A 23131-nucleotide genomic window follows, 5' to 3' on the forward strand; every position below is an offset into this window, starting at 1 on the left:
AGACTGTGAAAGATCTTTGAAATAATTAGGTTTTCAAGTTAACGAAACACACAGAAAGTGGTACGCGAGGAACATTGAAACCAATTGGAGGTGGTCGTTTTCTGTGGTGGCTAGTTCGCAGCTTCTAGGGTTATGTTTTCTCGCAATACCTTTACCCAATTTTGCCATAAACAGTGAATAGCGGGCACCGCTGCTGCCATCGAAAAGTCTTGTAATCAACTAAAATGCGTGCCTGCAGGAAATACGTGCTTCACTGCAACACAGTGGTGACACGCAGGATGCATGTCACCTGTGCTTAGCAGCATCAGTGCGTCATGATGCGACCATTCGCCGATCATTTCTAGCAGAATATAGAATTTAATAATGGCTAGTGTGATATTATTTGCGACGTTTTTTGGCAGGAAACCATGATTATTGAAGTTTTCGAACTGAGATTTTGATGTAGGCATTGCACTCAAGAGCTCTGCCAGCAATGCTAGTGCGCGGATTGCTGGAGCAATCAGAAGTCGTCATACATCGCAAATTGCGTCAGACTGATCTTTGTGAATTTCTTCATATTCCCAGAAGTAATGGGTAAATCATGATGCGCTGACACAGCGACAAGCATGCGTTGTGCTGCCCGCATGTCATTACTGTGGTGCAGTAAAGCACTTTTTTTTTCTTTTCCGGAAGCACACAGTTAAATTGATCACAAGATTCCCCCCCCCCCACCCCTTTTTTTTTGCACTGGCAGAAGTGTGGCTGGGGTGCTTCATCTGTCACTTATCAGTACTGCTGCACTGCATCATTGCTTTGTGGCTCCTAAAGGCTTAAAGGCCGCTGTTTTTGCGGATTTGAGGCAAAATCGAGAATCGGTACATGGCACCTAAAGATTTCTAATTAACCGAACTGGTGCTGACTGTTGTTTCAAGTTATCTGCTCAAACTTATATTGCAAAATATGGGACCGCAGGAATCTTTTGAACTACGTGTTATCTTGAAATAAAAATAATCGAGTTTGAATTAGCGAGGGTTTATTATTAAGTATACAAGTTCTATTTGACATAAATTTGAAATTTCCAAATTTTTTTGAAGTATTTGAAACTAATGACTAGTAGACGTACATGATACCGGGTGTAACACTCTCCCAACGATGGTTTCGCTGCGATGTCGGGCTGCTATGCCATCAAAATTTTTTTTCGAGTCAATACATTCATGATTAGCAGAGCCTTAAAGGCAACTTTGCTGGAATATGAAATTGTGATGTGGTGAATGAAGCATGATAAAAATTTAAAGGGGCCATTGTTATTTTAACATCGACTGTATTTGTCTTCAGGAAGTTCGAATAGTAAAATCTCTACTGCAAATTGCATCGCATAGCAAACACTATTCGAAAAATATTTGAAATTTCAAATACTCGCACACTCTTTAAAAAGTTCATGAACCAACCATTTTTAACCCTTTAATGCTGAATTATGAAACTGCCAAAGAAAATAAGAATTGTTTTTATTTTCCAGCTTTAGATAGCAACTCTTAAATAAATCTACAGTTTAAATATTTAAAATGCATTTTTAATGCACACTTTTATGTATGTCATGAATTCTACACATGCCAGAAGTAGAGACCTTCAAATGAAAAACGTGCTTCAGAACTACGCAACATGTCGTTAGCCTCGTCATGAGTGCGCACGAACTAACTAAACAAAATTATTGATGACAAAACTTGCGTCAGCCAGGCGAGGAAGAATGAAGAAGTAGGTGCTCTCGGCCATCACGTACAAAACAGTTGTTCTTGCGTAAAATTTATTGTACGAGATAGCGCTAGATTTGTCATGCTGAAAGCTACTTTCTTTATGAGCACTTCACAGCTGGTATTAAAGGCGGCATGCATTCCGTGACTTGTTTTTGAAGTTTTTCGTTGTCGTGAATTTGTGACACTAGGCAGTAAAGGGTTAATGGTGAAGCTCAAGCATGCTTCAATTTGAAGTGTCCAGTTCAAACTGAGATAGTGTAAGTAAAAGAATGCCAAGCTTCTATATTATTTCCAACTAGTAGACATTTCTGTGTCCTATGTCTCACTCAAGTATTCGTCTTAACCACTCAGTTGCCTTCCCGTGCATGACAACCCCAGGTGCAATGCCGGTGCTCCGCCCGCCACCAGATCCACCTGCACCGGCCGAGGGGGAGTGGCGCACGGTCGAGTTGAGCCGGCGAATGGGACGAGTGGGGCGGGGAGCACGAAGACGCAGAGCATACCGGGACAGACACACCGGTGCTGGCATAGACGCAATCCTTTGAGAGAAGCATGCCTCGTCTATAAGGTATGCTCTTCACATCACTTTTAAGCTGCTTTGCCCGTACCAGGAATGGGCGAATGGTCGAACCAATATTGCACTGTTCAAATTTGCTTTAACATGTACTTAAATTATTCAAAATTTGGAAGTATTTGATCACCTGCTTTTCACATTAAATACAGATTTGAGCCCCCATGTAACATTTGCGAGTGAGTCATTGTCAAGCTGGATTTTGCTCATGAAAGTCAAGCATACCATAGCTATTGTTCAGATAGGCTTAGATTATCATTTTGTGTATTACCATAGGTATTCATTCCAGGTTATTGTGTGTGCTGATTTGCTTTATAACTTGCACAGTTTAGAAGTAAACCTCGCTGCTAACAAGGGACATGAAAAGTATGATATTTCAAAAAATGTGCTATCACATTAAGCCTACACAATAACGTTCGACTGGCATAAATTTATTACATCGAAATCGCTAAGATTAAAAACAAATGGTGAAATATTTCTGCGTTTGTTCACTTTCGTCCAGAACCTGGTCAACATTAAGAGGGAAAAACTCTGCAATGAGCCGAGGTACAAGCCAGAGTACATGTAGTAAATTACCAATGATGGCTTTCCACTATGAACCCTGTTGCCATCAAGAGTTTAAGACCAACTCCTGTGCCCCCCTTGCGGCTCTGTCATGTGCAAACTCTGTGTGAGGCTCAGCCATGCCAACTCTACTGAGCTATCGAAGTTGTGCATAAGTACAGAAAATGCCCAATTCTCTCTCGACTACCTTGGAACAGTAAGATCATCTGAAAAAAAGAAGAAAAAAAAAATAGAGCGATCCGGGAAAAAATGAGTGCATTGTTTTTTTAGTGCCTTCAAGATTGACAATTGCCACAGCCACATTTGAAATGCAAGTTCAGTACGAAAATTTGGATAATAAATGCACAAATTAAACAAATGGGGTACTCACAGCAGAGATAACCCGAAACACTTATTTAGCGGTGAACAACTGCGTTATTACTGTGATAGCAATTATATGGACACTCTCGGCAAGTCTTGCCGCCGCCGCCATGTTCCATAATAAGTCTAAATTGATAACATGCCCCTGCGCATCGTAACTTTCATGAGCGAATAAAAGCGCGCGAGCGCCGCTGAAGCAGAGATCAAGCGAGTCGGCCCATCTCTATCGCCTAGAAGGCGCACAAGATAACATCCCCTGCATGTTAGAACTGCCATCGAATGCTCAAACAGAAAGGAAACTGCCAGTCTTGAACGAGCATGAAAAAAATGCAGGGTGGAGGGGGTTCGCTTGAATAGCAACAATGAACTTTGATTTTAAGGGAGCGGTTGCGATCGCTGACGTGCATGCTATCTCGACAAGTGCATATATCAGTGCGCTTTCAACGTGAAGAGATTGTGTGAAAAGAGTGCTTCTTCCTGGAGCGGCTGTATTTGCTCACACCAGCATTTTGTAGGAGTTCTGCAATATCGTATCCAAGAGTTGGCTGCCTGTCTTACTTTGTAGAACGTTAACAGTTTTTTGTTATTCTGTTTATTGCATTGCATTAAGTGTGCCATCGTGTTTGTGTTGTTTCCAGTACTAATTGACTAATCGCGAAGGCTACGAGCCTGCGAACTCGCGGTGCGGCGCAAGATCGAAGCACATGACGAGTCGACCTCTGAACACCCGTCGTCACTGTTGTCTCAAAGAGTTTTCATCAGCACCTAATCTGATAACCCCTCGGCAGTGACAACACGGTTGTCAGCATTTAAAAAATGATAATAAAAGAAAATAAACAAAGCTGGACATAGTTGGGGGCCACACCTTATGCGCACAGTGAAACTATGCACGCGTGCACAGCGTTCGAAACGAAGAGCGAATGACACCGACACAGCGTAATACTATTCGGTAAAGCGCCCTCTAAATGCAGCGCGGTCCTGTATATGTGACGCTAACTAAAAGCGTGGCACTGCCAACGCAAAAGCAGTTGTCTTTGTTGGTTTGTTTGTTTGGAGAGGGGTGCGGGGACATGCGCCTGCGGCTACTAAAACGGTGGCAATGCCGGCTCGTGGAGCGGAGCCATAAGCGCGCAAAGCGCGCCGGCACCGCATGGCGCTCGCGTAAGTTGCATGCTCATACCAAAATGACAAAATTCAGAGCGAAATTCATAGATTGTCTGTTGGTAAAATTCGTTATAATATCCAGGTTGCCTCTCACTGCTACTTTGTTACTTAGAGGTCGCAAATACGTGTGCTTCTATGGAGCAACGGCAGGGAACAGAAAAACTTTGTTATATCGAGGAATCCGTTTTATCGATGTTCGTTATAAGCAGGTTTAACAATAGCTGCTATACGGACTTGTAAACAACATTTAGGTTATTAATTATTTCATTTGGTGCAGCAGCAAGCTTACCAATCACAGAATGCCAACATGTAAAATTCTGGTAATTATTGTTCTATCAGAATTTTTCAATTTACAGTGCTGATGAAGCTATCTGTATTCTCTCCAGAAATAAAATCTGTTTATTTCATTTCATACACGCAGTACATGCTACGCAAACTCAAATCTCAATATAACGAATCCGGATATAACTAAATGTCGGTTATAATCAAGTAAATGGAGAATACTCTTGCGATAGACACAGTGTTGAAAATACAGTCAACTTTCGTTTATTCAAACTTGAAGAGACCTCTGAATTTTGTTTGAATTATCAAGAAGTTTCAATCATCAGGAGTTCTCAGATGGATCACTCTGGGTGAGGTGACACCACACATTATGATTAGGCATTCATTTTATCACATTTTAAAGCATTTTTAAACCCTAACTGCACGCAAACAACAGAAAGCAGGAGTCTAAGGTCCACAAGTTTATTGGCCACATACTGCTGATCAGACCTTTTGAAGAAATTGTGAATTGCAAACAGCTTCTTTCCTACAGGTATGTGCCTTCAGCACAGAGCTCTCTATACCAGTTGAGAAGCATCGCAGTTTATCATGCATGCACTTAGTTTCAAACATTTGTTTATTTGCAAAGCCTTTTTTTCTTGAAGGCCTAAGGTGCTTATTTTTCATTTTTAGACTGTTAGGATTATATAAGCACCCAAATTTTAAGTAGTAGTGGGAAAGCAGTAGATATTTTCTGCAGTAACGGTAAGTTGGGCCAGTTGGTTAGGATCCATCGGGAACTTATTTACAGCGCAACACCAGAAAAACACAGGACAGGGAAAGATCAAAAGAGAAAGAAAAGATGGCGCTGACTCACAACTGTTGTTTATTGGAAAAAACGGGGTGAAATGTATATATATGCTCCTTCCCTGTCCTGTGTTTTTTCTGGTGTTGCGCTGTAAATAAGTTAACGATGGATATTTTCTGGTATGGAACTTCAAAAATTAAGAATTAAGCAAATGATTAAGTTTGAATTAAGATGCTTTCAAATAATTTGAAAAATGGAGGGCCAACCAAAAAAATTTAATGTTGTTTGAATTAACCAAAAGTATAAATTAACAGAGTTTGAATTATCTCGAGTTATATCGAATTTTTGGAATTAACGAACTTATTTCTGTGGAACTTCGTCACAGTCAGGTTTGAGTGTAGTTGCCAAACAAATGAAGCCCTGCCAGCCAAACCAGTGTTGTGGCACTATGTGGGCATGCACTGTGGCACACCACACCAGCTCAGCATAGTTCCACTGGTTGCCATGAAGGCAGTGCCTCTCCTTTCATCTCATAATGAGCATAGACTAAAGTGGAGAGGCTGATTTTAAGACTCATAAACAACAGAAGACCACGTACAGCCATCGGAACGCCGCCTTTGTGAATTTCCAGACCACCATGTGGCGTGTTGTACCTCTTCAATAAGATCCTTGACTCTGTCGCAATATTTTAATCTTTCCATTTGAAATGGTGTTTAATCACGCGTTTTCTTTCCTTGCCATTCCTTAAGGGCGCAGGTTTGGGCAAAATTTGAAAAAAAATCTTTTTGGTTTCCTTGCAATTTGGGAAGGCATCCCTTTCTGGATATTTTCCATATTCGTGCTTTTCTTAAACGGCAATTTTCTTATCATATTTATTTTAGACAAGCCGTACACATAGTTGCCTATGCGATTGGCGTAAAAGCAAAGAAAGCCTGACAAAGCACCAACTTCCTGTGTACACACATGCATAAGCAATTATAAAGATTGAATGTGTGCAATAGCATCAAACGTTAGCAATTTTTTTCTAACATCAAGCCATTTGACAAAATGATGTACATAATTGTCATTAGCACATGAAGAATAATGAGAAGCTATTTACGAATAAAAATGGCTGCCAAAATAAAAAATAATAATAAAAATACAGGTATGGGCCACGTATGCAAGTTACAGAAGATAAGAAGATGAATAGGAAGAGGTATGAAAGTCTGAGTTTTTTGGGGGAATGTGCATATCTTCTTTTTGAAGACATAAATGGGGGAACTTTGTTCAATAATTGTCATCTCAGTGGGGTGCTCATTAAGGAAGTGGGATATTTGGTAAGTCAGTTTTTGTGTACTGTAGTTAGTACGAAGCGTATCTTTCTTGAAGCTGATGTGCCTCAAGTATGTGGTTCTGAGGCCCTCCCTGAATGATGAGGCTCTGAAAGGCCGCTCTTCTAACTTTCGCTGTGACTGTTTTGTGCCTTCCGCGCAGGCCTGGCTTTTTTTCCGAAAGCAAGTAGTGAGCGAAAATGCACCCTAGCGCAAGTTTCTTCTATGAAACTTATGCTTATGGCTTATTAGGGGCGAAGCTCCTTAAGGCGTGGGCTGTGCGTCCCCTGTATGTAGCCACCTCTCGTTTAGTTCTTGCAGTGTCCACTAGATGGCGGTACCGTCTCCTGCATGTAGCCACCTCTCGTTTAGTTCTTTCAGTGCTCACTAGATGGCGGTACTTGTAGCTGATGATGAAAAGATGCAAGATGTTATAAACTAGACGGCGGTACTTGTAGTTGATGATGAAAGATGCGAGATGTTATAAAATAGGAATGATGTCACATATGGCACGTGTCATTGGTGGAAGGCAATCGTTCGATTTAGTGCGGCGACGTACGCTAGGGGGAGCATTGTAATAAAATCGAGTAGGCAAAATGTACGGAAGATTCATGGTTTACCAGGTTTTCCTCCAGAGCTTCGCCCACTCATCATCATTCACTTCGTGGATATGGCGGCACTTTTTTTTTCTAAAAAAGACTTCATGTACAACAGTCAAAATGCTTGTCTAAAGTTAGCTGGGTAAAGCAAATTGTCGGGTAATTTCTACGGCAGTCTTAAGACCCTGTGCGCTGTTATATTCACACTTCATCTTCGGAGCATATCGTTTAAAACATTTTCAACTCCTAGCTTCGTTATACCTTGTGTTGTCGTGCTTGTCGATTATTTCAGATGCTGAGGATAAAGAAGGTCATTAGCAACTAAAATTTTGGGCCTCTCTTATTGATGTTCCCTGGTTAATGTGAATAAATGCCAGTGACGTACTGAGGTGCTGAACTCTGAACCAGCCTTCAGCGTTCGCTAGTACGCGACACAACCAGCCGCACTGTGATGATTTTTCATTTTATTTGGACACGAATCTTGCGTAGTTAAATGCCAGAAGGCCACTAAGTGCTGTCACTCAGAATCGTCCGAACTTGAGTCCCACGACGTCTGTTTTTCACTGGTAACGTCCCAGAGTGCATCGTCCTCCATTCCATCCTGTGTGTTACTGATGCAGCATTTGTAGAAAGATGGAAGCACGCCGCCTCAGCACAAAGTCCTTCCCTTTCATAAATCGGTGCACACACGATGGCGATCTCTTGAATTGCACCTTCGTTAGCACAGAGTCGCGCGCCATCTTGAGAGCTTTTCCTGCGGATGCACTACGCTGTTACTGGTAGCGACCTTGCACGCAGCTCCCGGATGAATTCAGTGAGTAGCGTTTCCAGTTCGGGGTGCAGTGCAGGATGCGATACTTTTCGCTCCTCCAGTATAGGACACTTTTCTACGGTGCACCGAATTACCTTTGTGCCGCGAGGTTGCCGTGCGAACTCCATAACTTTTTTCTTGGAGCCTATCGTAAGCTGCCGTCAACTAGTACTCATTTCTGAAGGAAACAGAAAACAGCAGACTGACAGCAGATAATGGAAGAAAAAATGTCGTTGCTGGAACACTGTAGGCTTTGCCTAGCCTTTCCCAACGGCGCCGCTGCTGATGTTCACGGTGGCAGTGGAGGCTTTCGACTTCAGTTCCCCATTGTTGCGAGACTTCCACATTTTTTTTTTTCTGCCAGTGACCAGTATATAAGATGAAGGTCGATTTTTCATTGTGGTATTTTGAAAAATAATTCGACCTATATTTCGGTAAGGTATATTTTTATTACAGTAGTGGATTGTGGTGCACAACAATAGCCAAAAAAAAAATCAAGACTTTCTTGAACATTTTCTTGAACAGATGGACATAAAGGACCCTCCTTGTAATAGTAAAATTCTAATACTAGAACCGATGGAATTCTGATACATAACCTATAGAACTTTCTTACACTAATGAAAAGTTAGGTAGGCATTTTCGCTGTGTATGCCAAAGACTAATATGCTATAATGAGGATGTCATTAAGAACAAGAACTAAGGTTCGCAAAGAGGCCAATAATCAGAACCAGTTAAATAAAGCATTAGGTATTGCTAGTAATAAACTTGTAAAAATCTATTTATTTCACAATATGATGTAGATAAATCATTCTTATCGGGATGCAGTAGGTCTCGTAAGCTTATTAAATTATTGTCCATAGCAGCTGCTGCCAAAGTCTGGCACTGTGGAGGGTTCAAGACGGAAAGGCGACGCTTGGAGATGGCGCCATGGCAGCTGCGGATCCTGTGAGTGGGGCCGGCAGGCTGGCCTTGCACGTCCACTGCTCGTTTTCCAGGCAAAGGATGCGGCTTCCGGAAACCACCAACAATTGCCCACCTGCGATTAAGACGGCAGATTTCATCAACAGGCAGAAAAAAAACTGTTCCACACTCACCATCATGGCTACTGGCAGCAGTGCCCGACTTTCCCACATTAAAGTGCGCATATATGCCCCATAAAGTGGGCGAGGGGATAGCTCTACCAACCCGGTTGGTAGAGCATTAGACGCATTATTCTAAGGTCGCAGGTTCATCCCCTGCCTGTAGCCAGTTACCTTTTCATCCACTTTTCTTTCTTTACTAGTAACATTTCCTATACTTCCCTTGGCATTATTATCTGTTAGTTCAGGCCAGGAGTTCAACGTTGTCCACGCAATAAATGTGACATCGGAGATCCTACAGTGCCGCATTGTAAAATTTTGGAGCCAATAGTTTAGCGCATTAGTTTTGGGTGAATCAGTAACATAGTGAAACTTGCGTGGAAAAAAAAAGAAAGGAAGTTGTTTTCCACTTGAATGCCTCTAAGCAACATTTTGTGTGGGGTTGTGGTCCCAGTCAAGCCCTCAAAGAGGTTTTTCGAACCTGTCCCTCAGCACCCTAAATGATTTGATGTTGAAATTAACAAAGTTTAAAAGTAATGCAGAATTGTCATTGCCTAATTGCCAAGCCCTTCAGGCTACAGGCAGGCTAGTTTGGGTTCGTGCCACTTAGACTTTGAAAGTTACTTGTTCACAAGCAACAATAACCTGCCTCGATTGCCGCCAACAGTCTCTTTTCGCATCTTACGAGTTATCTAAAGCATTGTAGCACAGATTTGCCATTGCTTAGTTGTCAAGCCCAAAGATAGTTGTCAAGCCCAAAGAAAGGCTAGTTCCGATCCGTGCCACCTACACTTTAAATGTTACTTGTCCGCGAACAACAATCGCCTGTCTCGAATGATGCCAACAGTGTCTTCGCATCTTTTTATGAGGAATCTAAAGCATTAACAGGTTCTCATCTCCTCAAACTGCTATGGGGGTACTGATAGACATTCGCCTGTTTTCCATGGCACACACACACACACTTGGCTTAGTTGCTATTGTTAATTGAGGTTCAGAAGTGCAGGTGTCTGCTCTTCATGTTGATTAAAATACCTGAATTTCGTTTTACACCCATGCATTGCTCCTTGCGGTGCTGCGCTGTGCTCGCTTATGTGCAGCAGGAGATTGTGCCACCTTCCTTTTATTGAAGGGACACAAAAGAGAAACAATGAGTTGATTTAGATTGGTAAAGTGCACTCTGAGAACACTAATTCCATAAGTTTCACTGTCATAAGTTTATTATTAGCGGAGAAAATCAGGGTTTAAGGTTTATTTTTAAATTTCACGCCGTAATACCCGCGTGTGACGTACGAAATTTCACAATGTATATTTTGTTTTCGTGACATTGGCTCGATAAAATTCTCTGAAACTTCATATGCTGTCTATGGCAGCCACAGATTAAAATGTTCTTCAGTTTTATTGATTAGCTATGTAGGCCCCAGTAGACTTATTCGAAAATTGATGACGTAACAGTGTTTGGTGCGGGACTCTCAAGGTAGCGTCTCCACCTGCAGGTTCTTTTCGCCCGTTTTCTCGCTTACCAGGTGTCGTGTCACGGTAAGAGTGGTGTTTTCGGTATTGAGAAATTGTACTTTACAAATGCGTGAAAAATCGGTTTGCTCTTTGGTGTCCATTTAACAATAACATTGAACTGTTTGCAAAGCACACCAACTGCACACTCACTCCCTTAATTTTTGAAAAATTTCTCACCAGAATGGCAAGCCTTTGGTAATTTTAATTATTTTCTTCATCTTTCACAAATTTCTCTCTCTTTGATGAAGTCAATATTTTGACAATTTCTGACTGATATGGCTAGCCTGTAGCGGTCAAAAACGCTGCATTTGTCTTTCAAAGTTTAATGATGTCTTGATAAAATTAATTTATTGATGAAATGACAGGCCTATAGTCTTGGGAAACATAATTTTTTATAAACTTTTTTTCGTATTTCAGTGAAATATTATTGCGTGTCAACAAAGAAAGAAAAAAAAAAAACAGCAGTTCTTGAGTTCTTTGACATTGCAAAGTCTTCTACAGTCTCCATTTTAAGTGGGAGCAAGCGCACTTCTCGTCACGAAGTTAAAGAGGCCAGCAAGCAATTTTTATGGTGCTTCTCTTCCTTAGCACAATGGAAAGCTTACCGGTCAGTGTCTATAATCACAGCACACTAATATGGAAAACATCGCATAACATTTGCTGCAAAGGTAGCGCCTCTTCTCATCGTGCAACGCCCTTCATCTTGTAAGCAGTGTAGATTTGAGTGGGGACGGATTATACTATATACATACTCTAATTTTGAAAACTAATTATAATGTGCACGACAGCATCAGCTATACTATGCGACTGTGTACAGCAAAATAAGACTCCATATTCTGTGATCCAGCCTCGAGGCTCTTTCACTAGGCTGCACCACATACTAACAGGTTTTTGTTATTATTAAGTATGCTATTAAAAAGTACATATGAATCAAAGTCAAAACAAGTAAGGATGCTGAAATCTCACTGTATTTCGAGGTTGTTTTATTTATACCGGCATCTAATCACAGTCTGGCCAGTTGTCAGAGGTTCCTCTAAGGGCACATGGTAGGACGAAAACGAAAAAAAAAAAGTCACACTCACGCCTACTCAAAAGTATTCCAAAGCAGTATTATTCATACACCATTTATATATTTATTGACAAGAGGGATGAATTATATAAGGTGGAGCCTTGCACTCTCCCACCCCAACCCATTATCTTTTTCAACAGGAATGTCCTTGGTAGTTTGCAGCCACTCATAACTCGTATTCGAAGGTACTAATCAAAGGATGCCAAGAAGAGCACCGATTACGAGAGATGTTCGTGTTAAAGGACCCTCAACACTGGAAGTGTTGTTTGCGACTTTTTCACTCTAATTTGTAGCATTGCGTCTGGTAATGCCGAATTTGAATGGTAAATGCTTTAACGCATCATATAATTAATACTAGAATCATTCATTCAAAACGATTTCACATCAGTTCCATACCGTAAACTAGCGCCCTACAGCAGGGCAGCTCCTGAGACAACATGCGCTGAAGCTTCAGTGACGATGAACAATGAACGCACCGCTTCCAATTAGGGGGACCCGCTTGTGGCGAACAATCAAATGATGTGGGCACTCGAGCGGGTCGGAAAAAATAAAAGCATTCCTAGCTTCAGCAGCCAAAACCACCTTGGGAGCAGCCCAACAATAGAGCGAATGGGGTGATGGAACAGTAGTCCTCGCGGGGTGCCAGTCGGGCTATTGTGCGCATCTCGCAAGTGTTCTCTGACGTCGACAATACTTGTTTGAACTCGTCCCGAGGGGATTCCTTGTCAAACTATAGAAAATGTCAATTCTACCAGAATACTTGGATGCGCGCATGCACCCTTACTTTCAAACCAAAATAAAATATCTTATAGGCAACGCTCATCACTAATCGGTCATAAGTGTCCCCGCATGCAGGACTCTCAAACAACACAAGTATCCCGAGTATCTTAATTTGGTGTCGGGAGCCCTTTAAAGAGCATTGACATCATAATTGCAAAAGCTAATTCTAAACTAACAGGCTCATGAGTCGACTCATTCGAACTCACTCACATTGAGCCGCGAGTCCGGTTCAAGAAAATTTTAGCGAGGGTGAGTCCTAGTGAGTTTGACTCGAGAAAATGTTGCCAAGTCTGAGTCGTAGTGAGTCCTTAGCGCAATGTACATTTCATGAGCGAGCTCCACAATTTAGCCAACTTATGGTGCAAACTGCCTGGTGCACGTGTTGAGCTAATGAGCATTGAGTCGCAGAGCTTCTGTTGTCTTTGCTTTGGTTCAGAGTCTTTAAAAGGACAGTAAAGGCAAATCACAGTTTATGTGAAAGTGCAAGCACAATGTATGACGTCAACGTCTAAAACGGCAATATTGTCAACAACAGGGGCCTACTTACTGAGAAATTAAGCTAAATGTATCGCATGACGTGTGATACATGTGGGGAATTTTGGGAATGATCCTGATGTTGTGAGTACGTCTAACTAGTAATGAAACTAGCTGAAATAAAAAAACAATTTTTCGTGCATCAAGATGCAATAAAATGCTGCTTGTCCGTTTTTGTTTGTCTTTCAGAAAAAAAAAAAAAAGAAACGCCTGGCGTTACTATGGGGAATAATGCGAGTGGTTCAAAAGTTAAATCTTTGCCTGGTTATGCTGGATAGGTGGTGCCAACAAGCGGGGGTCAGTTGAACAAAGCAAGCTGGAAATTGTTCAGTTGCTGTTGCTGTAGCTGCTACAACTTTTGCTCTGCTGCTGCTAGTGTCAACGGCTGCACAGTAAAGGCAAGCAACATTGGGCACGGCAACAGTGATGTCAGAAAGGCCGCTTTCATGTGGGTAATTCCAAGTGCACTAATGCGATGCGGACCACTGAAACATGATCTTATCACAAAATAAGCATTCTTGGCACATAAGTAGCAATACGAGTTTCTGTACTGCAATTTCAACAATGGACGTCGACTTTATATTTGTCTTTAGTGTCCCTTCAAGAATTGCAACTCTGGATTATTTTTCGTTTAATGTAGGCAGTATTGCACAAGTATTCTGAAATAGTATTGAATCCTGGCCAAAGTACAGCCAATTTGCCAAAAAACGTTGACCATGATGATGGCTCACTAAAGAAGCAGGGCAATCAATACGAGAGGTTGCAAAGGGGAAAATTGAAGTTGGCAATTACTGAGTTTGTAGCTACTAAATAAAATAGTTAAACGGCATTTGTGAAAAGATATGCTCACTCTTCAGTTGGTTTTCAATTGTAAACTCTATTATCCCCAGACCATGTTTTTTATTGTATTTGGGTACTATTATTTCCAACGTATTTCAAAATAACCAGACAATTATTTTTTTTACATTCTGCATAAATACATACAAATATTGAGACATAATTAAAATTATGCATTTTATAGTTTTTTGTTACAAATTTTCATTGATGCCAATTCACTCAAAATTTAGGTCTTAGTGGTGAAGAAATTTGGGTACTATTATTTCCAACGTATTTCAAAATAACCAGACAATTATTTTTTTTGCATTCTGCATAAATACATACAAATATTGAGACATAATTAAAATTATGCATTTTATAGTTTTTTGTTACAAATTTTCATTGATGCCAATTCACTCAAAATTTAGGTCTTAGTGGTGAAGAAATCACCAAAATTCTAATATTAGTCATACTTCAATAAATGTGTTTTTATTCTAAAAGCAGGAAATGTGAAAAAAAAATAATGTGAATGTCCCTTTTAGTTACTGAGAAAACGGTACTTCAAAATGACCAAAAATGCATGTTACGTATAGGGTTTACCTAGTGCCATTACAAATAATTTTGGTCAAAAATGCTTCCAACATTTGTCTTATTATTGAATTGCAATGAAATTTCGACTTCAATTAATGACTGAGAAGCCTTGCCTTTTGGTCATTAATGCCATGAAAAAATTTATTTCGAGCGAGACGCTTCAAAACGCTTAATTACGTAGGTGCGGACACACAGCCCAAACATTTAGAAATGCAGCCAAGAATAATGTGCAGATCAACTTTAAAACCTGTGTTTCCTGTGCATCTCCTGTGGCCAGCTCGAAATCAATATCGCAGTTGTTCGAATTACGACGAAGGCATGGCTGACAAAAAGCTCCAAATATTGTATTATTGGAAGATTTTCAGCTGAAGCCAGTGACGGTGTAGTAGTTATGCTGACTATAGTCATTCTACAATTATCAGTGTGCACGTTTGCATGGCTTCGTGGTTAAGTAATCGGCTCGGAATCCATATAGGTAGCACGGTCAACTCCCAGTAATGGCAGTTTTTGTTTATACTTTTTTGATTGATATAATGTACAATTCATGTGCGGCAGCTTGGCACCATGGTTCTGACGCTTTAGAGCCAATTTGCATGCGCTCTGTCCTTCAACATCCATCTTGCCACGTTCCTTCCTCAAGTTTTGTTTCCGCCCGTTATGCTGCACACAATTCTCGGAGCAGACCGTGCATACAGTGTTCGAGAAGCTTTAAGACTGCAGTAGATCGTTTTGTTGAGATTGCGCCCACTTTGTGAGCATTTCAGATTATTCTGGAACCTACGTCACCACTAGCCATAACGCTAGAATGGTCAATGGCAAGTGTATAAATGCTGACATGCTTCGCCGCTTGTCAGTTGATCGACGGCCGACGCTCAGTTCGCCGATATCAGTGCCAGTTGTCTGCTATAAACTCAATTTCCTTTTACGTGGCCACAAGTCTGGCTCAGTTCAATCTTGACCTACTACATGTCTGCTCTCTTTGTCGTTGTCACGACCCCGTGACATTTGGTGGAGGTGCTTCCCGATCCATGTACCGCACGCCCCCTCCAGCCGTGAATCAAGTCCACGTCTTGGAGAAGACACCGACGACCTGCGTGAGACAATCCGAGCGATTGTGCGGGAAGAGCTGTGCAAGCTTTATCTTCGCCGCAACCTCAACTTCATTCGATCGCCAATATTGTCCGCGAGGAAGTTCGGCAATCGCTTGGGATCCCCGAAGCACCGCAGCCTCAACCGCAAGCTGTGAGCTACGCCGCTGCAGTGCGCCACAACGCTCCGCCACGCCCGCATCGGGATACTGCCCCACCGCAGTTGTACCGCCATCCACGTCGTACCGCCCACCTACCGGCCAGCGCTACTCTCCCAGGAAGAGTGACGTCTGGCGCTCCCCCGGCCACCGCCCACTGCGTAAACTCTATTATCCCCAGACTATGTAGACAGGATAATCGCTGGTAATTAGGGGTAACTAACTGGATTCCCAGAGAAGGCAAGCGGGTTAGGGGGAGACAGAAGGTTAGGTGGGCAGATGAGATTAAGACGTTTGCGGGTGTAAATTGGCCGTAGCAAGCACAGGACCGAGTTGACTGGCGGAACAAGGGAGAGGCCTAGTCAGGCTGATGATGATGATGATGTTTTTTATTATATTTGGGGGACTAGGTGGTTTCATCATCGACGTGCCGCGTCCACGGTGGGTTGAAAGACCACGTGACATCGCCGACTATCTCGCCGGAATGCAAAGGATACACCGAGGATCTTCTCGTTTACCTTCACCCAGCCGCTACATGTCACCGCATCGTCGTCAGTACACTAGCTCAAGCTGGGGCCGGTCGCCTAGCCTGTACCGGGAAAACTTGGGGCACCAACCGATGGAGGTGCAGTTGCTGCACGACAAACTGCCGAAGATCTTGCCTGGCAGTACTGGCAAATCGGAGTCGACGAGAGAGACCGAGAAAAAAAACGGCGTTTATAACACCAAACGGCCTTTTCGAGTTCAAGGTTATGCCCTTCGATCTTTGCTCAGCACCTGCGACTTTTCAACGCATTATGGACACAGTGCTGGCAGGATTGAAGTGGCAGACTTGCCTCGTTTACTTGGACGTCGTCGTCGTCTTTTCCTCAAGCTTCGACGAGCATCTTAGACCCTGAAGCCAGAAAAGTGCCGCTTTGCGTACGAGGAACTTTTGTTTTTGGGCCACGTGGTCCGGAGTAAGACCCAATCCGCAGAAGAAAGCCGCCATCGCTGAATTGCCGCCACCTGCCAACAGGAAGGCCGTGCGTCAATTTTGCGGCCTGTGCTTCCATTACAGGCGCTTCGTTGAAAACTTTGCCTGCATCGCCGAAGCCACTAACTATATAACCTTACGAGGACTGACGTCGAGTTGAAGTGGGAAACCCCACAAGAGGAACTGAAACGACGTCTGCACATGCCTCTGATACTCACACATTTCGACGAAAACGCTGAAACAAAAGTGCACAGTGACGCAAGCAGCGTAGGACTCAACATCATCCTTGCGCAGAAGACTGACAGACTGGAAAGAGTTATTAGTTATGCTAGCTGGTCGCTATTCAAGGCAGAAAGAAATTATTCCACAACAGAAAAGGAGCGCCTTGCTATCATCTGGGTGACGTCAAAGTTTCATCCTTACCTCTACAGCGGGCCCTTCAAGTTGTGAGCGACCACCATGCTTTGTTTTGGCTAGCTAACTTGAAGGACCCTTCAGGTCGCCTAGCGTGATGGAGCCTGAGACTTCAAGAATACGAATAACCATCATTTACAAGTGCGGCAGAAAACACTCCGACGCCGACTGCCTGTCGGGAGCTCCCGTTGACCCACCGCCGCCCGAAAACCTGAATGACGACTGCTTCTTGGGAACCATAACTGCCGACGACTTCGCTGAACGCCAGCTGGCTGACCCGGACTTTAGGGACCTAATCGAATACCTCGAGGGCAGGACCTCCGTTCCGAAATTATTAAAATGGTTACTTAAGTCGTTTTCGTTGTGAAACGGCCTTCTGCAAAATAACTTCTCGCCGCTTCGAACCAAGTATCTTCTTGTGGTGCCTTCAGCTCTACAACCAGGATTCTTCCAGGCCCTGCACGATGATCCAACGGTAGGACACCTTGGTGTTTCTCCCACGCTTGCGAGGCTACAAGAAAGGTACTGCTAGCGACGCCTTACCGCCAATGTCGCTCGTTACGTGAGGACATGCCGAGACTGTTAGCGACGCAAGACACCGCCGACAAGGCCAGCAGGCTTTCTTCAACCGATCGAACCACCTCGCCGACTGTTCCAATGATTCATGATGGACCTACTGGGGCGTTTCCAATGTCAAGTTCGGGAAACAAATCGATTGTCGTAGTTATTGACTACCCATTCGCTACGCCGAAACAAAGGCACTACCCAAAGGTAGCGCCGAAGAGGTAGCCAAGTTCTTCGTTGAGAACATTCTCCTTAGTCATGACGCCCCAGAGATTGTCATCACCGATAGAGGTACGGCCTTTGCTGCTGATTTCACTCAAGTTATCTCGAGCATAGCCAGACAAGCCACCGCCGCACCACCGCCTACCACCCACACACAAATGGTCTCCCCGAGCGGCTAAACAAAACAATCGCCGACGTGCTGGCCATATACGTCGACGTCAAACACAAGACGTGGCACGCCATCCTTCCAAGCGTGACCTTCGCATACAACATGGCTGTGCAGGAGACGATGCAGATGCAACCGTACAAGTTGGTCTATGGAAGGAACCCGGCAACGATGCTCGACGCAATGGTGCCCAACGTCACTGACAAATAAAACCTCAATATCACCTTCTATCTCCAGGGCGCTGAAGAAGCTCGTCAACTCGCCCTCCTGCGCATCCCTAATCAGCAGACTATTGACCGCCGCATTTACAATCTATGGTGACACTTCGTGGAATACGGGCCCGGTGAACGTGTTTGGGTATGGGCGCCGATACGCCGAGGTGGACTCAGTGAAAAACTTCTGCGACGGTACTTCAAACCATACAGAGTAGTACAACGTCTCGACCCACTCAACTATGAGGTTGTCTCCGACGTCCTTACGAACTCTCAACTTGCCGATCGCGACCTGAAGTCATCCATGTCGCACGCTTCAAGCCGTTTCATGCATGTTAACGAACCGAAAGAGTGTATTTTGTTCTTGCTGTTGTTACTGCTGTGTTGTACTTATTATTTGTACTTTCTTACATTATTGTTATACTTTCATCTTCTGTTAAAGCATCAAGACGATGCCTTTTTCAGAGGGGGACATGTTCCATCTTTAAGGTTTGTTATCACCCCGTTCGCAGTACTCAGCGCAAACAGTGCCTGCAGTATTCGAGAAAATTCAGGACTGCTGTATGTCATTTTGTTGAGATTACGCCCACATAGTGAGTATTTCAGATAATACTGGAACCTACGTCACCGCTAGCCATAATGCTAGAATGTTCGATGGCAAGTGTATGAATGCCGACACCCTTCGCTGCTTGTGAGTTGATCAACGGCCGACGCTCAGTTCGCAGGTATCAGTGCCAGTGTCTTCTTGTAATCTCAATTTTCTCTTACGTGGCCACAAGTTCGGTTGAATAAACAATAAATTGGGGGTCAATGGGTAGCTTCGCGCCCTCTCATTCCATACGAAGGGGGCACGAAAATAAAGAAAGCATGCCGCACACCGACGCGTCATAACGAGTTTCCTAAATATACACTTGACGAAACTCTGGCGCTAGTGTCCATGGGTCCCGCAACACATGGGGCTTCAGCGAGCCTGGGAATGATAAGTAGTACACAGATCATCGTACTTCTGACTCTGCGTGTGTTCGTGTGGTTCGGAGCTGTTTTTTCATGAAACGAAAAAATCTGTTTTCTAACTAAACAAAAATAATGTGTTGAACGGATTGTGCTTTACTATCTTTTCTTTTCAACTTACCATTTCAAATCGGGTCACCAAGTTCAAAAGGGTTCATTCTTTCTTTCGAAACAAAACCGAAACACAGCGATACTAGGTAAATCCGTGTACTACCCTTCATTCCCGTGGTCGCTGAACAATCGTAGTGCCAGAGTCCCCTCTAGTTAATTTTAAGAAATTCTATGGTAGCTTGTATGTGTTGCTGTAATAAAAGTTTGGAGTTGCTTATCCAGTGATGAACCTTACCCCCTCTTCATGTGGGGGCCCCGCCCTCATCCTTTTAACGACCAATGGTACCACGGGCGTTTCCCCTTTGGAAGCCATCATTGAAAAGCCTCGCACACGGGCCAATGTTAAGGCGCGCGCCCTCCGTGCGACGGAGACAACCAGGTGGTTTCATCTCTGCTTCAGCGGCGTTTGTCATCAGCGCTCATGCGCTCTTCTTACTGGCATGCTGAACATGCAATGCGCGGACGATGTTATCAGTCTGGAATTTTATGCGGAACATGATGGTGACGGCGAAAAAAAGGGAAGCAAGAACCCTCCGAGTACGAGTGTTCCTGTAATCTCAATAATTGAAAGAATAACGCCAGCTGACAGTGAGCACGTGGCACGCCTTGGTGAAGATGCAAAAAGGCTAGAAAAGGTAGGCCACAAATCAATCAGAACGGTTACGTGCACGTCAATTGACTGCCACTAGGGTGCTTTTTTTGGCGTGCGACGTATATATAGGAAAGCCGTGGCCCGCCAAAATGAAGAGAGCACCAAACAATAGTGCAGGGACGCTTGACGTAGACGAATTTAAGGCCTAAAGAAAGTCTTTCTTCCAGCACCATTTTCCACTCTGAATTATCGGCAATGTTGAATCTTGATTTCTGACAGTCAAGACGATATATTCTTGAATAAGGCAGATTATATGCCCATTTCAATAATATTGATAGTAACTTCTTGGATAGTATTTTTTTTTTTCACTGTAGGAAACTTTCGTCGCAATTTTGATAAGATACTGGGTTAACTTTCGTCACTGTAGCATTAATAAAGATGGCACATTTCGTAACGTTTTGTCTTTAACTTCCAGTCTTAAGTTATGTCATATACCGTTATTTGCCTTATAGTAAATTTCCGGGTGCATGACATGTAGCCATAACCCCCCCCCCCCTTTTTTTTTTTCATGACCGTTATTTACCTTATAGTATTTTTTTTTTCATGATGCCACGGCGCGTACTCCTCCTCCTAGCGGAACAGTAGCGAAACACCGAAGGTTTTGATCTCGAAGGTTTTCATTCAGGGAAAACCGACTGTCACAGTGCCCATGGTCGTGGGCAGGAATTTCTCTTGGGTGGTGCAAACCAGTGTTGAATCAATGACTTGCTTTAGCCGCGAAAAGTACAGTACGCAAAGTGAAGAAACTCGCAACGACAAGGGCAGGCGGCTCTTCGAACTAAATTAGGCTGGGCGCATTTGCCTATGCATTGCAAAACCTGCAAATGTTAACCAGGTTTTACAGAGATTCATGGCAGAAATAGTTGTCAATCTGCACGTGAGTTGATATAGCCATATTGCACAAAAAAAGCAATGAACGCGATAGCAACAAATTGCAAGGTCACGCGCAGGATGGCGAGCAGATCATAAACCTGCCCCACGTTTCTGCTGCACAAATGATGCACGAAATGGGCTCACAGGTACACAGATTAACGGCAATAAGCGTCTTTATTGTTACTTCGCTGTGTCTGAAAAGCGTGCCTTTTTCGCAAACCGAGGCTGTGCAACGATTTCAGAGACCTTTTTGCGCCCCGTAAGTACAACAGAATCGTTCCAGTCAAGCCCAACGCTAGCCGAAACGTATGATCTTCTCCACCTAGAGATAAGGGCGCTCGAGAGATTGTCCTCTCCTCTCCGCGAACCAAAGTACGCGTGAGAGATGAGAGCCGCCACGCCCTCACTGCGCCATTTTGCTGATAATGCTGAAAACACGATAGTCCCCCTCCTCCCCCAGACGGCCGCCAACAGCGGTAAGTGGTAGATATAAATAGTTTGACCTTTGAACGTTCTAGGACGTAGCCCTCAGTGGCTCAGTGGTTAACCCCTCGCTTTCACAATGCGGAGGTCCCACGTTCGATTTCGTGTGCCGGAGACTTTTCTCTGGAATTTTTTCTTTCTTGCATTTTCATGTATATATAGATACGTATACATATACGGTGCATGGCATCGACACCCACGTTGACGCCGGCGGAGAAATCCAGCCGACAGTGCTTATATAATTGCAATCGCAATAAGAGACGAAAGGTGCATCCGCGACATGTCAATGGTGTTGTACGTTTCTGGAGAAAGAAGTTGCTCAATAATTGAATAGCGTAAGGCTATATGAAGACTACGCATGTCTGTATATTTCTAGGTTCGCACTCAGCCAAACTTAGTTGGAAATGCCGCCTGTCGTTGTGTGTCTCTTTACTCCGAGTTTGTGTTATTTCGCGGCTCAAGTAGGTCATTAAGCAAGTACAACTAGGCAAACAAATAGTCTTGATGCAGTGTTGAATCGTGGCTGGGGAAAAGGGGAGAGCACTTGTATAGCTGGACTGGTGAGGCTTGAGTGCGCCATCTGCACCCCTATGCTAACGCCAACGACGGCACCTACCAAAACGGGAGAGCAGCACATGGAAATGAGAAGTCCGTATATGATCAGCTGTCCGCTTTCTATAGCACACATATATAACTTATAGGTAGTTTGCACTGACGTCACTGAAAGTGCCATGCTGGAGGTCCAGCACGTGTGAATGTGACGTTCCCGATGTCGCATTATAGTTATGAAAACTTCACATGCACATTATTTTGTTGTCCACGTCTGGAGACGCTCCTGCAACGTCGTTTTCACATGGGTGCAACTTGTTTGTCATCAAAGCCGTCATTGTGGAGTCCCAATTTCTTTCAGAAGCTGGGTCCGTGACTGCACGCCGCAAGCCATCTATTCGTTGACGCTACAGCAGGAGGTTACAACACTGAATAATATACATCTTCGTTCAAGCAACGTAGCACTTTTTTTCTTGGTCAGCTGGTTCCTCTGGTTCGTCTTGCAACTGTAATCAAGACGCTTTGAAGTGTAATGAGGTTTGTGTCGGAGAATTTGCTTATCAATTCCAATGTTATTATGGTAAATCAAATAAGAAAGATTTAATATGTGTATTGCGGTTGTCCGAAAGACACCCGTCTTAGCACAAACGTGATAGCAGCTCAGCTCTCCCTCTTGACCGAGCACGAACCTGGCAGCACGATTTCATGCTCGTTCAAAAGCAGCATAAAGGTAACCTCGATCAGGACGTGATTTATGCAGGAAAGTTTGTGCTAAAATAGAGGACACCACAAAGAAGGAACACTAACACTAAACAGATCGAGCACAAACTGTGAACTGTTTTTATTGACCGTAGAGTGTCGGTTAAACAGGGAAGCCGAACATAGCTGCGCAGACGTGCCGACGAACATCACGTGCTAACGCACCTTATTCATCAAAAATCACCAAAGAGCGATACTGAGCCCTCACTTACCCAGCTATCACTTTTCATGTTGATGAAGAACGCTTCCGAAATCTTAGGAGCACACGTGTTTTTGCTTAGCGCAACTTCTCCTGCGTAAAGGTTACCTGACTTTCAGGAGAGTTGCTTATTGG

General features: G+C 43.5%; 2 protein-coding genes across 10 annotated transcripts in view; one reads left to right on the forward strand and one right to left on the reverse strand.

The window, feature by feature from the left end:
- The window catches only part of LOC119165160 (TAF6-like RNA polymerase II p300/CBP-associated factor-associated factor 65 kDa subunit 6L), a 52127-nt gene that overhangs the window by 19363 nt on the left and 9633 nt on the right, over window positions 1-23131 (forward strand). For 5 of the 9 annotated variants that reach the window (XM_075870854.1, XM_075870855.1, XM_075870852.1 and 2 more), the window contains exons 13-14: window positions 2109-2298; window positions 9042-10306. In XM_075870854.1, the coding sequence (XP_075726969.1) occupies window positions 2109-2275 (167 nt within the window). In that variant the 3' untranslated portion in view covers window positions 2276-2298; window positions 9042-10306. Of the gene's footprint in view, window positions 1-2108; window positions 2299-3863; window positions 4062-9038; window positions 10307-23131 lie in introns of those variants that run through there. The other 4 variants (XM_075870859.1, XM_075870860.1, XM_075870853.1 and 1 more) reach the window with 3 other exon arrangements.
- The window catches only part of LOC119165161 (alpha-scruin-like), a 67167-nt gene continuing 53107 nt past the window's right edge, over window positions 9072-23131 (reverse strand). Inside the window, exon 5 of the mRNA XM_075872307.1 lies at window positions 9072-9214. Coding sequence (XP_075728422.1) covers window positions 9072-9214 — 143 coding nt within the window. The remainder of the gene's footprint in view (window positions 9215-23131) is intronic.

This window comes from Rhipicephalus microplus, chromosome 8, assembly GCF_043290135.1.
Source record: "Rhipicephalus microplus isolate Deutch F79 chromosome 8, USDA_Rmic, whole genome shotgun sequence".
Taxonomy (NCBI): Eukaryota; Metazoa; Arthropoda; class Arachnida; order Ixodida; family Ixodidae; genus Rhipicephalus; species Rhipicephalus microplus.